The 14,552-nt window shown below is 37.9% G+C and overlaps 1 protein-coding gene across 11 annotated transcripts in view; it reads left to right on the top strand.

Moving 5' to 3' along the window:
* The window catches only part of TXNDC16 (thioredoxin domain containing 16), a 143,685-nt gene that overhangs the window by 46,586 nt on the left and 82,547 nt on the right, over positions 1-14,552 (top strand). For all 11 annotated transcript variants that reach the window (XM_010588634.3, XM_010588637.3, XM_023546165.2 and 8 more), the window contains 3 exons: positions 650-771; positions 8,190-8,280; positions 12,377-12,527. In XM_010588634.3, the coding sequence (XP_010586936.2) occupies positions 650-771; positions 8,190-8,280; positions 12,377-12,527 (364 nt within the window). The remainder of the gene's footprint in view (positions 1-649; positions 772-8,189; positions 8,281-12,376; positions 12,528-14,552) is intronic.

Raw genomic sequence — 14,552 nt, 5'->3', positions numbered from 1 at the left:
TTTCTTCCATTATCTTTATCATTTTACGTTTTCTATTTAGGTCTTTGATCTATTTTGAGTTAGTTTTTGTACATGGTATGGGTCTTATTTCATTTCTTTACAGATATTCAGTCATGCCCACACCATTTGTTAAAAGACTGTCTTTTCCTCGTTTAATAAAACTTTGGTCCTTTGTCAAAGTCAACAAATATGTTTTAAATAACTAAGTACGTATGTTAGCCATTGGGGTTCTCTAGAGAAACAGAACCACAAAGAGATCGAATGCTTTTAAGCAATTGACTGACACAATTGTGGAGGCTGGCAAGTTCAAAATCCATAGGTCAAGTGGCTGATTGGAAACTCCATCAGGATATCTATGTTACAGTCTCAAGGCAGAATTCCTTCTCTTCTTGGAAACCTCAGTTTTTGTTCTTAAGGTCTTCAACCGATTGGATGAGGCCCACTCACATTATGGAGAGTAATCTCCTTTACTTAGCATTAACTGACTGTAAATGTTAATCACATTAATGAAATATCCTTATATCAGCATCTGAACTAATACTGTTTTACCAAACAAGTGGACACTATAGCCTAGCCAAGTTGATACATAAAATTAACCGTCACAATATGTATCAGATTTTTCTACTAATTACATCTTTATTTATTTCAGTGCCCTTCTTTTTAATGAAGTAAAATATGTTACTACTCTGGAAGACCTTCAGAACATAGAAAATGTTCTGAAAGGAAAAGCAAATATTGCATTTGCTTATGTAAGAGCCATTGGAACACCAGGTATTTATCAACTTTAACTTTACTCTTTGCCCCTGTACTTACGTATGTTAAAGTACTTGAAATAGGGCATTTTGACCAAAAAATTAATACAGTAAAACGTGCAAAAGCTAGAACCTGTGAAAGGCAGAAATCTATCAGGGAAGGAAGAGTAAAATATTTTCCACTAATAGAGAGCAACAGAAAAATGGTTAAGACTGTACCCTGTCAAAGGCGACAACGTTTTGAGACCCGGAAAACAAGGGAGTCCTGTTGAATTCTAGCTCTCACAGGTTTCACTGTACTTACTGTTACGTTATCTTTCTTTAAGCAGGCAGCACAGTATAGTGATTGAACTAGAACTTTGGAGCCAGAATGCTTAGGTTTGACTCCTTGCTCTACCAGTTTCTGATACTGTGATATTGGGCAAGTTATTAAATCTTTCTGTACCTCAGTTTCCTAATTAATAAGATGAGAAAAATAATTGTGCTTATCTCTTAGTGTTTATAATTAAATGCATTTGAAGAGTTAAAATGGTTCCTGGCACATAGTTGATGCTTTGTAAGTGTTACCTAATACTGTTTTTTCCTTTATTTATTTATTTTTTTTACACTTTCTCATAGTACCTGATGTAGTGTTCTCTAGTATTCAGTTAATATTGTTGACTGTCTGGATTTCTTTTTTATTTTGATATTTGCTCCTTACCACATTTTTTCCTGATTTTTGAAAATCTGCTTTTGGCAGTATCACTAATACCTAATTTTGTTGTAAAGAAGTTACAAACATTTTATGAACCAAGTATAATTATGCTTTCAGAACATTTATTGGTTAATGATTATAGCTTGAATATGTTAATTTAAAATGTTGTTAATGGTATTTTAAGAATTGTGTATACTCTATGAAATAAAATCATTTATTGGAGATCTCCATCTTTATAAACATAAATCTTACTAAGTACATAGAGTATTAAATACACTTATAAAATAATACTCTACAAACCACTTGCTTATGTGTACTTTGCAGAGTCCTAGGGTTGTATTTTGTCCAGAGTTTTTAGTTGTAATCATTGAGAAGGGTGGACTATACGGGGTTTACATTGCTGTGACCAAACTGGAACTCTCTGATTTTTATTTTAACAGGATCATTCTAACTGCTCTGTTTGGAATAGGTTGGAGGGACCAAGGGTAGAATAGGGGAGAAAATCAGGAAGTTATTGCAATAATGCATTCAAGAGAAGATGGTGGGGTGCTTAGACCAGGGTGTTAGCAACAGCGGTGGCAATGAATGTTGGAGTTTTAGCAGCATTTTGAAGGTAAGGCTAACTGAATTTGCTGACATACTGGATGTGGAGTGAGAGAGAAATAGTGGAGAAAACTCTAGGTTTTTGACTTAAGCTACTTGAAGGGTAAGATTGCTAATAGCTGAGGTGGGGAAGACTGGGAATGTATAGTTCAGAGGAGAAGCTCTGGAATTCACTTTTAAACATCATAATTGTGAAATAGTCATTAGACATCCAAGAGGAGATATCCACAAGGTAGCTGGATATTAAACCTATTGCCTTTGAGTTGATTCCGACTCATACGGACCCTTTAGGACAGAGTACAACTGCCCCATGGGGCTTTCAAGGAGTGGCTGCTGGATTTGAACTGCAGGCGTTTTGGTTGGCAGCCTGAGCTCTTAATCACTTTGCCACAAGGGTTCCATGTGTCTGTCAGTTTGTCGTACTGTGGGGGCTTGAATGTTGCTGTGATGCTGGAAGCTATGTCACTGGTATTCAGATATCAGCACAGGGTCACCCATGGAGGTCAGGTTTCAGCTGAGCTTCCAGACTCAGACTAGGAAGAAGGACCTGGCAGTCTACTTCTGAAAACAATCAGCCAGTGAAAACCTTATGAAGAACAGCGGAACATTGTTTGATATCGTGCCGGAAGGTGAGCCCCCCCAGGTTGGAAGGCACTCAAAAGACGACTGGGGAAGAGCTGCCTCCTCAAAGTGGAGTCGACCTTAATGACATGGATGGAGTATAGCTTTCGAGACCTTCATTTGCTGATGTGGCACGACTCAAAATGAGAAGATACAGCTGAAAACATCCATTAATAACCAGAACCTAGAATGTGTGAAGTATGAATCTAAGAAAATTGGAAGTTGTCAAAAATGAAATGGAATGCATAAACATTGATATCCTAGGCATTAGTGAGCTGAAATGGGCTGGTATTGGCCATTTTGAAATGGACAATCATGTAGTCTAATATGCTGGGAATGACGGTTTAAAGAGGAATGGTGTTGCATTCATCGTCAAAAAGAACATTTCAAGATCTATCCTAAAGTACCATGCTGTCAGTGATAGGATAATATCCATACGCCTACGAGGAAGACCAGTTGATATGACTACACATCAATTTTATGCATCAACGACTAAGGCCAAAGAGGAAGAAATTGAAGATTTTTATCAGCTTCTGCAGTCTCAAATTGATTGAACATGCAGTCAGGATGCATTGATAATTACTGGTGATTGGAAACAAAGAAGAAGGATCGGTAGTTGGAAAATATGGCCTTGGTGATAGAAACAATGCCGGTGATCGAATGATAGAGTTTTGCAAGACCAATGACGTCTTCATTGCAGATTCCTTTTTCACCAGCATAAACGGTGACTATACACATGGACCTTGCCAGGTGGAACACACAGAAATGAAATGAATATGTCTGTGGAAAGAGATGATGGAAAAGCTCAATACCAGTCAGAACAAGGCCAGGGACTGACTGTGGAACAGACCATCAATTGCTCCTATGCAAGTTCAAGCTGAAGCTGAAGAAAATCAGAGCAAGGCCACGAGAGCCAAAATACAAACTTGAGTATATCCCACCTGAATTTAGAGATCATCTCAATAATAGATTTGATGTGTTGAACGTTAATGACCAAAGACCAGATGAGTTGTGGAGTGGCATCAAGGACATCATACATGAAGAAAGCAAGAGGTCATTGAAAAGACAAGAAAGAAAACCAAGATGGATGTCAGAAGAGACTCTGAAACTTGCTCTTGAATGTCGAGCAGCTAAAGCAAAAGGAAGAAATGATGAAGTAAAAGAACTGATCAGAACATTTCAAAGGGCAGCTGGAGAAGGCAGAGTATTATAGAGACATGTTCAAAGAGCTGGAGATAGAAAACCAAAAGGGAAGAACACTCAGCATTTCTCAAGCTGAAAGAACTGAAGAAAAAATTCAAGCCTCAAGTTGCAATAGTGAAGGATTCTATGGGAAAGTATTATATGATGCAGGAAACATCAAAAGAAGATGGAAGGAATACACAGAGTCATTATACCAAAAAGAATTAGTCGACATTCAGCCATTTCAAGAGGTAGCATATGATCAGGAACTGATGGTCCTGAAGGAAGAAGTCCAAGCTGCACTGAAGGCACTGGCAAAAAACAGGGTCCCAGGAATTGATGGAATGTCAATTGAGATATTTCAACAAATGAATGCAGCACTAGAAATGCTCACTCATCCATGCCAGGAAACATGGAGGACAGCTTCCTGGCCAACTGACTGAAAGAGGTCCATATTTATGCCTATTCCCAAGAAAGGTGGTCCAACCACATGCGGAAATTATCAAACAATATCATTAATATCATACTCAAGCAAAATTTTGCTGAAGATCATTCAAAAGTGGCTGCAGTAGGGAACTGCCAGAAATTTAGGCCGGTTTCAGAAGAGGGCGTGGAACCAGGGATATCATTGCCGATGTCAGATGGATCCTGGCTGAAAGCAGAGAATACCAGAAGGATGTTTACCTGTGTTTTATTGACTATGCAAAGGCATTCGACTGTGTGGATCATAACAAATTATGGGCAATATTGCGAAGAATGGGTATTCTAGAACACTTAATTGTGCTCATGAGGAACTTGTACATCAAGAGGCAGTTATTCGGACAGAACAAGGGGATACTGATTAGTTTAAAGTCAGGAAAGGTGTGCGTCAGGGTTGTATTCTTTTCCCATACCTGTTCAATTTGTATGCTGAACAAATGATCCTAGAAGCTGGACTATATGAAGAACCGGGGTATCAGGATTGGAGGAAGACTCATTAACAACCTGCGTTATGCAGACGACACAACCTTACTGAAGCATGTACTATTGGAGATCAAAGGCCTTCAGTATGGATTGCACCTCAACATAAAGAAAACAAAAATCCTCACAATTGCTCCAATAAGCAACATCATGGTAAATGGAGAAACGATTGAAGTTGTCAAGGATTTTATTTTACTTGGATCCACAATCAACACCCATAGAAGCAGTAGTCAAGAAATCAAAAGACCCATTGCATTGGGCAAATCTGCTGCAAAGGACTTCTTTAAAGTGTTGAAAAACAAAGATGTCACCTTGAAGACGAAGGTGCACCTGATCCAAGCCATGGTATTTTCAGTCGCCTCATATGCATGCGAAAGCTGGACAATGAATAAAGAAGGCTGAAGAAGATTTGATGCCTTTGAATTGTGGTGTTGGCGAAGAATTTTGGATATACCATGGACTGCCAAAAGAACGAACAAATCTGTCTTGGAAGAAGTACAATGAGAATGCTCCTCAGAACCAAGGATGGTGAGACTGTGTCTTACATACTTTGGACATGTTGTCAGGAGGGATCAGTCCCTGGAGAAGGATATCATGCTTGGCAATGTACAGGGTCAGTGGAAAAGAGGAAGACCCTCAGTGAGGTGGCTTGACCCAGTGGCTACAACAATGGGCTGAAGCATAACAACGATTGTAAGGACGGCTCAGGACCCGGTAGTGTTTCATTCTCTTGTGCATAGGGTTGCTATGAGTCAGAACTGACTGGACGGCGCCTAACGACAACAACAACAAGTTGGATATTACTAGTCTGGATTTTATTGTGGGGATACACGTTAGTCCATAAATTTTGGAGATAAAAGTTTCAAACCAGAAGAGTCGTGAAGGGAGTAAGCTTAGATGGGAAAGAAAAGAAGGCCAAATCTGTTAGATACTTCAGCATTTACAGGTCACTGAGGTAAAGGAGACTGAGAAGGAATGGCCTGTGTGGTGGGAGTGCCTTGAGAACGAAGCATGGAAACAGGGTTTTAAGGAATAGAGAAGTAACAGTTGTGTGAAATGGTATTGAAAGGTTAATGAAGGTAAGTGCCAATTGGCCATTAAACCTACCATTGCCATCGAGTCGATTCTGACTTATAGTGACCATATAAGACAGAGTAGAACTGTCCCATGGGCTTTCCAAGGAGGGCCTGATGTATTCAAACCGCCAGCGTTTGGGTTAGCAGCTGTAGCTCTTAACCACTATGCCATCAGGATTTCTAATTGGCCATTATGCTTAGCAATATGGAAGTCATTGGTGACCTTGACCAGAGCATTTTCTGTAGAGTGATAAGATAAATGCCAGATTGAAGGGGAGGTATAAGAGAGAATAGGTGGAGGACAATTGGAAACTGTGAATATAGAGACTTGTTGGAGAAATGTTGCTATAAACGGAAGGGGACAAAGTGGCTCAAAGAGTATGTGGGGTCGAGAGAAAAATTTTAAGATGGGTATTTGTACGCTGATGACAAACATTCAGCAGAAAGGAGAAAATTCATCATGCAGGAAAAGGGGGAGATTTGCTCTCAGGATGATAGTTGTACAGTAGGTCAAGTGGCAACTGTCCATATTGAAGCAAATGAGAAGGCTCTGCACAAATGTCTCCAAGAAAATGGAATTGATTGAATAACTGATATTAAGAATTAGAGGTTTGGGCAAATTTGGAAGAGTTTAAGAGTAAATTAAGGAGAAATATAAACAAAATAAGCACAGTTAAAATAGCAGTGAAAACAAAGCTGTGCAAAAAAGGAAAAGTCATTCAGTACCATGTGGCTTATATGTAGGTAGTATAACAATGTAAATGCTGAATATTGATCTAATAAAAATTATAAGAATACTGGGAGAGTTGAGGGGATGGAAAGTGTGTTTGTAGGGTAGGGTTTCAGGAAAGAGAGCTCAGGAAGTGTGAGTACAAGCATGTCATTTAGTAAGTTGGACGTAAATACTAAAAGAAACAGTAAAAAAAATTGAAAGTAGCTGTCCTTGGGAATTGGAAATAGGATGGGGTAGGGAAACAGCTGTTTTTCTTAATATGCCTTGTAGAATTTGTTGTCACTTTAGACTATGTGTAAGTTTGATTAAAAAACAAAAACTTATATACACATTCACACACATATTGTTATTGGTGCCATCGAGTCAGTTCAGACTTGGTGACCTTATGTACCACAGAAGGAAACATTGCCCGGTCCTGCACCCTCCTCACAGTCATTGCTATGTTTTAACCTATTGTTGCAGTCGCTGTGTCAGTCCTCTCGCTGAGGGTCATCCTCTTTTTTGCTGACCCTCTACTTTACCAAATATGATGTCCTTCTCCTGGGACTGGTCCCTCCTGATAACATGTCCAAAATAAGTGAGATGGAGTCTCACCATCCTCACTTCTAAGGAGTATTCTGGCTGTACTTCTTCCAAGACAGGTTTGTTCATTTTTCTGGCAGTCCATGGTATATTCAATATTCTCTACCAACAGTGTAATTCAAAGGCATCGATTCTCCTTGGGTCTTTCTTATTCGTTGTCCAGCTTTCTCATGCGTATGAGACGATTGGAAATACCATGGCTTGAGTCAGGTGCACCTTAGTCCTCAAGGTGACGTCTTTGCTTTTCAACACTTTAAAGAGGTCTTTTGCAGCATATTTGCCCAATGCGTACGTCATTTGATTTCTTGATTGCTGCTTTCATGGATGTTGATTGTGGATGCAAGTAAAATGAAATCTTTGATAACTTTAGTATTTTCTCCATGTATCATGATGTTACCGGTCCAGTTGTGTTCTCTAGTATAGAGCTCTGTCAGTTTGTCGTACTGTAGTGGCTTGCATGTGGTTGTGTTGCTGGAAGCTGTGCCACCAGTATTTTAAATAGCACAGAGTCACCCATGGTGGACAGGTTTCAGCAGAGCTTCTACACTAAAACAGACTAGGAAGAAGGATCTAACGATCTACATCTGGGGAAAAATAAAATTGGCCAGCGGAACGTTGTCTGATATAGTGCCAGAAGATGAGCCCCTCAGGTTGGAAGGCACTCAGATTCATGCAAAATATAACAAAGCTGTGTGGTGAATTCATATGTTCTTCCCCACTACTAGAAAGAAGCTGTCACAAATTTTCTACTCTCTTTAAATTTTTCTCTTACCTTGGATAGAATAGACTTTTTATCACTTCTTTAACTGCCTGAATTTTCCCAACTGGGATCACTACAACGAATTTTTATTAAAGGGTCTACCCCTTTCTCTTTGAGTTTACATATAATAGAACATAAAAGGGTGTAAGGAAATATTCAGAGTAGAAGTTGTCACTGAGATGCACAAACTAACTCCTCTCTCAAAACTCCTGTATCTATTCTGCAGAGCACAGAGCAGTCATGGAAGCTGCTTTTGTGTATGGGACCACGTATCAGTTTGTCTTAACCACAGAAATGGCCCTTTTGGAAAGTATTGGGTATGTATAAGAGACATATATCAACTGTTCAAAGTTTTTTTGTTGTTCACTTATTTTATATTACTTATTCCACATTTCCGTAATGCTGTCACATGAATTTATCTGAAAGGAATCATAAACAGATGTGAATATATAAATGAAACTTGAAATCCCTTTCATATCTATCATCTGTGTAGTACAGTCTGAAAATGAGTGAAATATATGGAAGTGATGTTAGATTAAGGTGAGTGAAGACAATGTGGATAAGTCAAAGACATGATTTCACAAATGGCCAAGTGAGGCATCTTAGGAAGAGATCTCTTGCAGTGAGACATGGGATAATAGGGGATAAAAAGACAGCTTTCATTACTAAGTTTCAGAAGTGCTTTGTGAGCATTCTGTAAGGTGCTTTGTTCTTAAAATGAATTTAAGTACAGTTTTTGAACAATGCTTTAAATGTTTCCTTTTCTTGTGTAGTTTCTAGCTTATAATTGTAGTTTTGTTGTTGTTGTTAGGTTCTATCAAATTGTTTCTGACTCATAGGGACCACTTGTACAACAGAATTAAACACTGCCTGCTCCTGCGCCATTCTTAAAATCATTGCTATGTTTGAGCCCATTGTTGCAGTCACTGTGTCAGTCCATCTCATTGAGCATCTTTTTCGATGACCCTGTACTTTACCAAGCATGATGTCCTTCTCCAGGGACTGATCCCTCCCGATAACATGTCCAGAGTACAAGAGACAAAGTCTCACCATCCTTGCTTCTAAGGAGCAATCTGGCTGTACTTCTTCCAAACAATTATAGCTAGAGGCCTGCTTTTCGCTAGCTTTTTGGCTGGATAAGTTAGGGTTAAGTTTTCTCTTTCCTTTAGTACTTAAGGATATGAGGAATAACCTACACATTTTAAAGACCTTAAGTTTAGTTAGCTTCAGAGTTCTTTTCAGGAAAATTAATCCAAAGCAAGGCAAAAAGGTGATTGTGTGACTTTTTAATGCCATGCAGAGAAGATACTCCCTACAAAGAGAAGTTATATTTTTATTGTCCTGTAGGACTTTAACCAGCATTCTCTTTTCCATTGGTCTCTCCTTATTGAACTGACAATTTGAGAATTATGCTTAGAGTACTATAAAATCTCACTGTAAGTAGTCACCAAGTCTCAAGGTAAAGTAAGCCAGCTCACTTTGCTACTATCCCCAGCATATACTGGCAGTTTCCCATCTGGATGGGGAAGCCTTGTTACTGTCTATCCCTTGGTGATTCCATGTTAGCCCCGTAATTTATCTGAGGGTTAGTTGCTTGTACTACCTTTTGTGTCAGCCGCTTGTATTTTTTTCCAGTAATGAATGGTTGCAAATAATGGAGACATGCTTAGAGTAAAAAAGGGAGGATAATTAATTGGCAGAATATAATAGGTCCTATCATTTTATTATAAATTCTCTTTTGCAAGATACCCAAACCCACTGCCGTGGAGTCAATTCTGACTTATAGTGACCCTGTAGGACAGAGTAGAACTGCCCCATAGAGTTTCCAAGGAACGCCTTGTGGATTTGAACTGCTCACCTCTTGGTTAGCAGCTGTAGCACTTAAACCACTACGCCACCAGGGTTTCCTTGCAAGATATACTATATATAATATTCTGATGTATGACCAGAGCATAGTACTGTTCTGGAAGGCTTTTTTTTCTCCATATTTTAAACTGGAATTTTTAAATACTTGGTTATCCCTTTTGTCATATCCTTTTGATATTTGATGTATATCAGATGTTTGAGTTATCATTTATTCATGGATAACAGGAGGGTGAGGAGTTATAGTGACAGGGAAGAACTGTGGTTTCTGAATACAGTAGTCTTATGATATCGCTTCTGGATGAAATAGTTGCATGTGGCTTTGTGTTGTCTCCCCATTAGGGTGGGGTGGATGCATTTCTTTAATTTGTTCATTCATTAACTCAACAGATATTTATTGAATGCCTTCTATGTGCTGGACACTGTTCGAGGTGCTGGGGCTTTAACACTGGCTAAGACTAGAATATTAACTAGAATATTAATTGCTGTATCATAGTGGGTCTGAGTATGTTTGAAATTTTATATCTGTTAAAAAAGGGTCTATATGATAGAAGGAGCCCTGGTGGCACAGTGGTTAAGAGCTTGGCTGCTAACCAAAAGGTCAGCAGTTCAAATCCAGCAGCCACTCCTCGGAAACCCTATAGGGCAGTTCTACTCTGTACTATGGGGTCGCTATGAGTTGCAATCAACTCGATGGCAATGGGTTTGGGTTTGGTTTTTTTATATGATGGAAGGTAGGATGCTGTAGAAACACCAGTGCTTCTTTGCGCTACCTCCTCATATTTCCTTCTTACAGAATCTGTGTACCGGGTCAGGAAGAGTGTTCTCTCTGCCCCACACGTATCACAGTCAGTTTAATCAGGGATGGACTTCCCAACTAGGGCCAGCCGATCCATTGGGTTGCCTGAGGAAAATTAGATCTTCTCTCCCAGGAACTTGGAATTCAGATGGAGAAACTGGATCACACAACGTGGTAGCTGTTTTGCACACAGGGATTGTTTTTCCCATGTAGAAATAAAGCAGAGAAGAGATATCTTCACAGAGAGAAAGATGGGAGCTGAGATGTGTTAATGGCAAGTTGAAGAACCCTGAACATTTGAAATATGTTAATGGCAGGTTCAAGGTCTCTACATTTATTCTTGTGTCTTCCCTGTCTCTGATTCAGTTATTTGAATTTTCCCTTGTATTCTGTGAGATACCTCTCTCTAAACTTGCAGTAAGTCTCCTCCTTTTTAGATAGATGGGTTTGTTACCTGCAAGCAAATCCCTGATTAAATACCTTTCCAAAATCATTTTATTATTTCAGATGTTATGACATAACACCCAACCTCAGTTGGGTCCTCATGCTCTCAATACTTTCCTGTCAGCGATATGTAACTATTCAGGGTTTTCTCAACAGTTAAATACTTTTCATTGTACCTTGGTTATATTATTCCTTTTTTTTCTGAAATGCCAATTTCTCATAGCTTCATGGGTAAGTCATTCTCTTTCTGTTAAGTTTGGTAATGATGTTCTTTTTCCCTCTCTTTCTCCCTCCTCCTCAGTTTGAGACAGAATGAAATATTTCTATGTTGCTCATGCCACTTTATGTATTTATCTCTTAATTATTTGTTTATTAAATATATCTCCTTTAGTTTGAGGCTCTCAAGGGTTTGAATTGTTTTATTCATCCTTGTTTCCTCAGTTTAGCACCTGGCCTAACACATAGCAGGCATTAAGTAAATCTTCGAGTGACATTTCTTTAATCATTTAATCTATTAGAAATTACTTGTAATTGAGTTTGAAAGTGAACCTTGGATGCTCAAGCATGTATCAAGAATTAAAATAACCTATTAAAAATAAAATTTTGGTGCATTTTGCCAAACTTTACTAATGCCATATGGAGATTTAAAAAATGCTGTTTTAATTTTGGCAAAACCTACCCCCACTACAAGTTTAGCTTTGAATTCTTACATTGAAGGGAAGGCCAAAACTCAAATTGTAAGCCACATTTTCCGAGTTTTGTTATTTTACAGATACAAACTCACAAACTCCCACAAACTATCACATGGTTTCTATCTTAAGGCATGTTTTGGCTGAAGTTTATTCAAAACAGCCTTAGGTTTAAACTAAACCTGGAAAATTTGTGTTACAAAGCTTTATTTAGCATAGCTCTAGAGAAGCAAACTATATTTGAAGATAATCTTATTGTCCATAAGGTGACAGCCTTTTATTTAAAAAAAAAAAGAGTATCTACACATTTATATATATATATTCCTGTTTATAACCTAATTCAGAAGCTATCATATAAAAGAGTTTAGGAAATAATTGCTTATGTAACTCGTGTAGTTTGTTCAAAATATTAAGATTATTTTCTTTAATATCCTATGTCATCTTTTTTGCATAAGTTCACTTTATTTTAATATTATACTTTTAGACTTTTATCAAAATGGTAATTTAAAAAGCATGATACTTAAGACACAGAGATATGTTGTTTTACCTTTCTGGATGATAGAAGGACCCCACACTGAACTTGATTAAGTGGATGTGTCTCTACTTTTTCATCCGTAGTTCTGAAGACATACAACATGCACATCTGTACTTTTTTCATTGCAAACCAGTCTTGGATTTCATCCAGCAATGTGGCAGAACGCTAATGGAACAGCCATTGACTACGCTGAACATTCATCGATTTATTAAGACAATGGAAGCACCTCTGCTGGTATGTGTCTTATTTTAATTTATACATAAAATTTATTACCATTTGATTCACAGATATGAGTTTTACTTAGATGAGCTGTATCTTTTCCCCTTTTCCTGGACATGCTTCTTTCATTTAGGGGGGTTTATGAGTTATCCTTTATTAAAGATAGAAGATAGATTATCTATAAAATGATATTTTAATGCCTGGAGGCATTATTGCACTGAAACCCTAGTATAGCATTGTGCAATTGGAAGTATTCTGTGGGAGTTAACAATGAATTCTGAACCTTGGTGACCACTCTCAGATCACAAAGACCACATCATGGTTAAGAAAAGACCTCTTGTGTGAATGCTTTGATCTTATGTGAATGTTTTAAAAGTTGGTAAATACTGGAACTGTGGGATTTCTGGTACCCCACTTTACTTAGAGTTAATCTGAAAGAATTTTATTAGAGACTCACTCTGTGACAGTGATCAGCAGACTTTTCTCCCCATAAGTTTGAAGGGTTGGCCTGAGCATGTGTAAAACCTTCGGTAGACTTTCTCACTGAGTTTTTTTTTTTTTTTTTTTTTTAATAAAAATAGTACATGTATATTATAATCCAAACAGTAAAACAGAGTACAAAGAAAAAAGTAAAAAAAAAAAGTCACCTTGATCTCATCACTCAGAAATTTAACTGTTGGATGGCTGCCACACCAGCCATCTGTGACAGATGTGGATACAGATAGAGGGTAGATGGATGAATTTGGGCATAGCATACTATGCGTACTACTTTATAATAAAAAACCCACCCTATAGTACAACTTTATAATAAGTGTTATATTTAGTTTTATTTGAATTTAATAGAAGGAAAAGAAACTGATGTGAAACTGGAAGAATTGCTGAATTTTTAATAAATGTATGTTCATCATTAGAGGGCTCTTTAGGAAATATAAACCCTAGTGGCATAGTGGTTAAGTGCTATGGCATATTCCTCAGTGTTGAAAATGACTATGAAAAATATTAAGAAATTAAAATCATTATGGTGTTTTAAAAATAATATGTTTCCATGTTACATAGTATCAATTTACTTCTTGCTGTGAAAGATGAGGAAATTAACCTCATCTTTATCACGTATTTGCTATATCCATCTCAGCTCCTTTTACCCCTCTGTTTTTTTAAGTTATTATTTTTTTTAAGGAGGAGCTCTGGTAGCACAATGGCTAAGTGCCTGGCTGCTAACCGAAAGGTTGGCAGTTTGAACCCACCAGCTACTTCACGAGAGAAAGACCTGGTAATGTGCTCCAGAAATGATTACAGCCTAGGCAACCCTAGGGGTCAATTCTCTACTCTGTCATGTAGGGTTGCTGTGAGTTGGAATAGACTGGACAGCACAACAGGAACAACACGTGTGTTATTTTTAAATTGTTAAGGTTTTTAATATTTATATTCTTTTCTGTAATCATAATTCCAACTTTTTAAAACCCTTACTTCTACATTGAAATAGATTCAGGGCTTGCCAGCCTGTCATTTTACTGGCTTCATTGCTGAGTCTGTATTTTTAATCTCTTTTTGTTTGGTTGGATTTTGCCTTCAAACAATTTTTCCTTTTTAAAGAAGCTTATAGGTGTTTTTTCCTTTCCTTTTGCACATGTGTATAGGGGCATCCTTGGAAACTCTATGGGGCAGTTCTACTCTGTCCTGTATGGTCGCTATGAGTCAGAATCGACTTGAAGGCACTGAGTTTGGTTTTTTGGTTTTATACGGACATGTATCTCATTACCCTCTGAATTTGTTTTGCTTTCCCCTTTTGGTATACAGCCGTAATAGAGAGGGAGATACCAGTTCACTGTTCAGTTCTTCTCTTCCAGTATTGGGATATTATTAAGAATTCTCAGGATTTTGTCTACTCACCAGTACCATCTTTTTTTGTGTGTGTAATAATTTTTATTGAGCTTTAAGTGAATGTTTACAAATCAAGTCAGTCTGTCAGGTATAAGCTTGTATATACCTTACTCCTTACTCCCACTTACTCTCCCCCTAATGAGTCAGCCCTTCCAGTCT

Source organism: Loxodonta africana, chromosome 10, assembly GCF_030014295.1.
Source record: "Loxodonta africana isolate mLoxAfr1 chromosome 10, mLoxAfr1.hap2, whole genome shotgun sequence".
Taxonomy (NCBI): Eukaryota; Metazoa; Chordata; class Mammalia; order Proboscidea; family Elephantidae; genus Loxodonta; species Loxodonta africana.
Note: the sequence above shows the minus strand (reverse complement) of the source record. Positions and strands in the feature narration are given on the sequence as shown.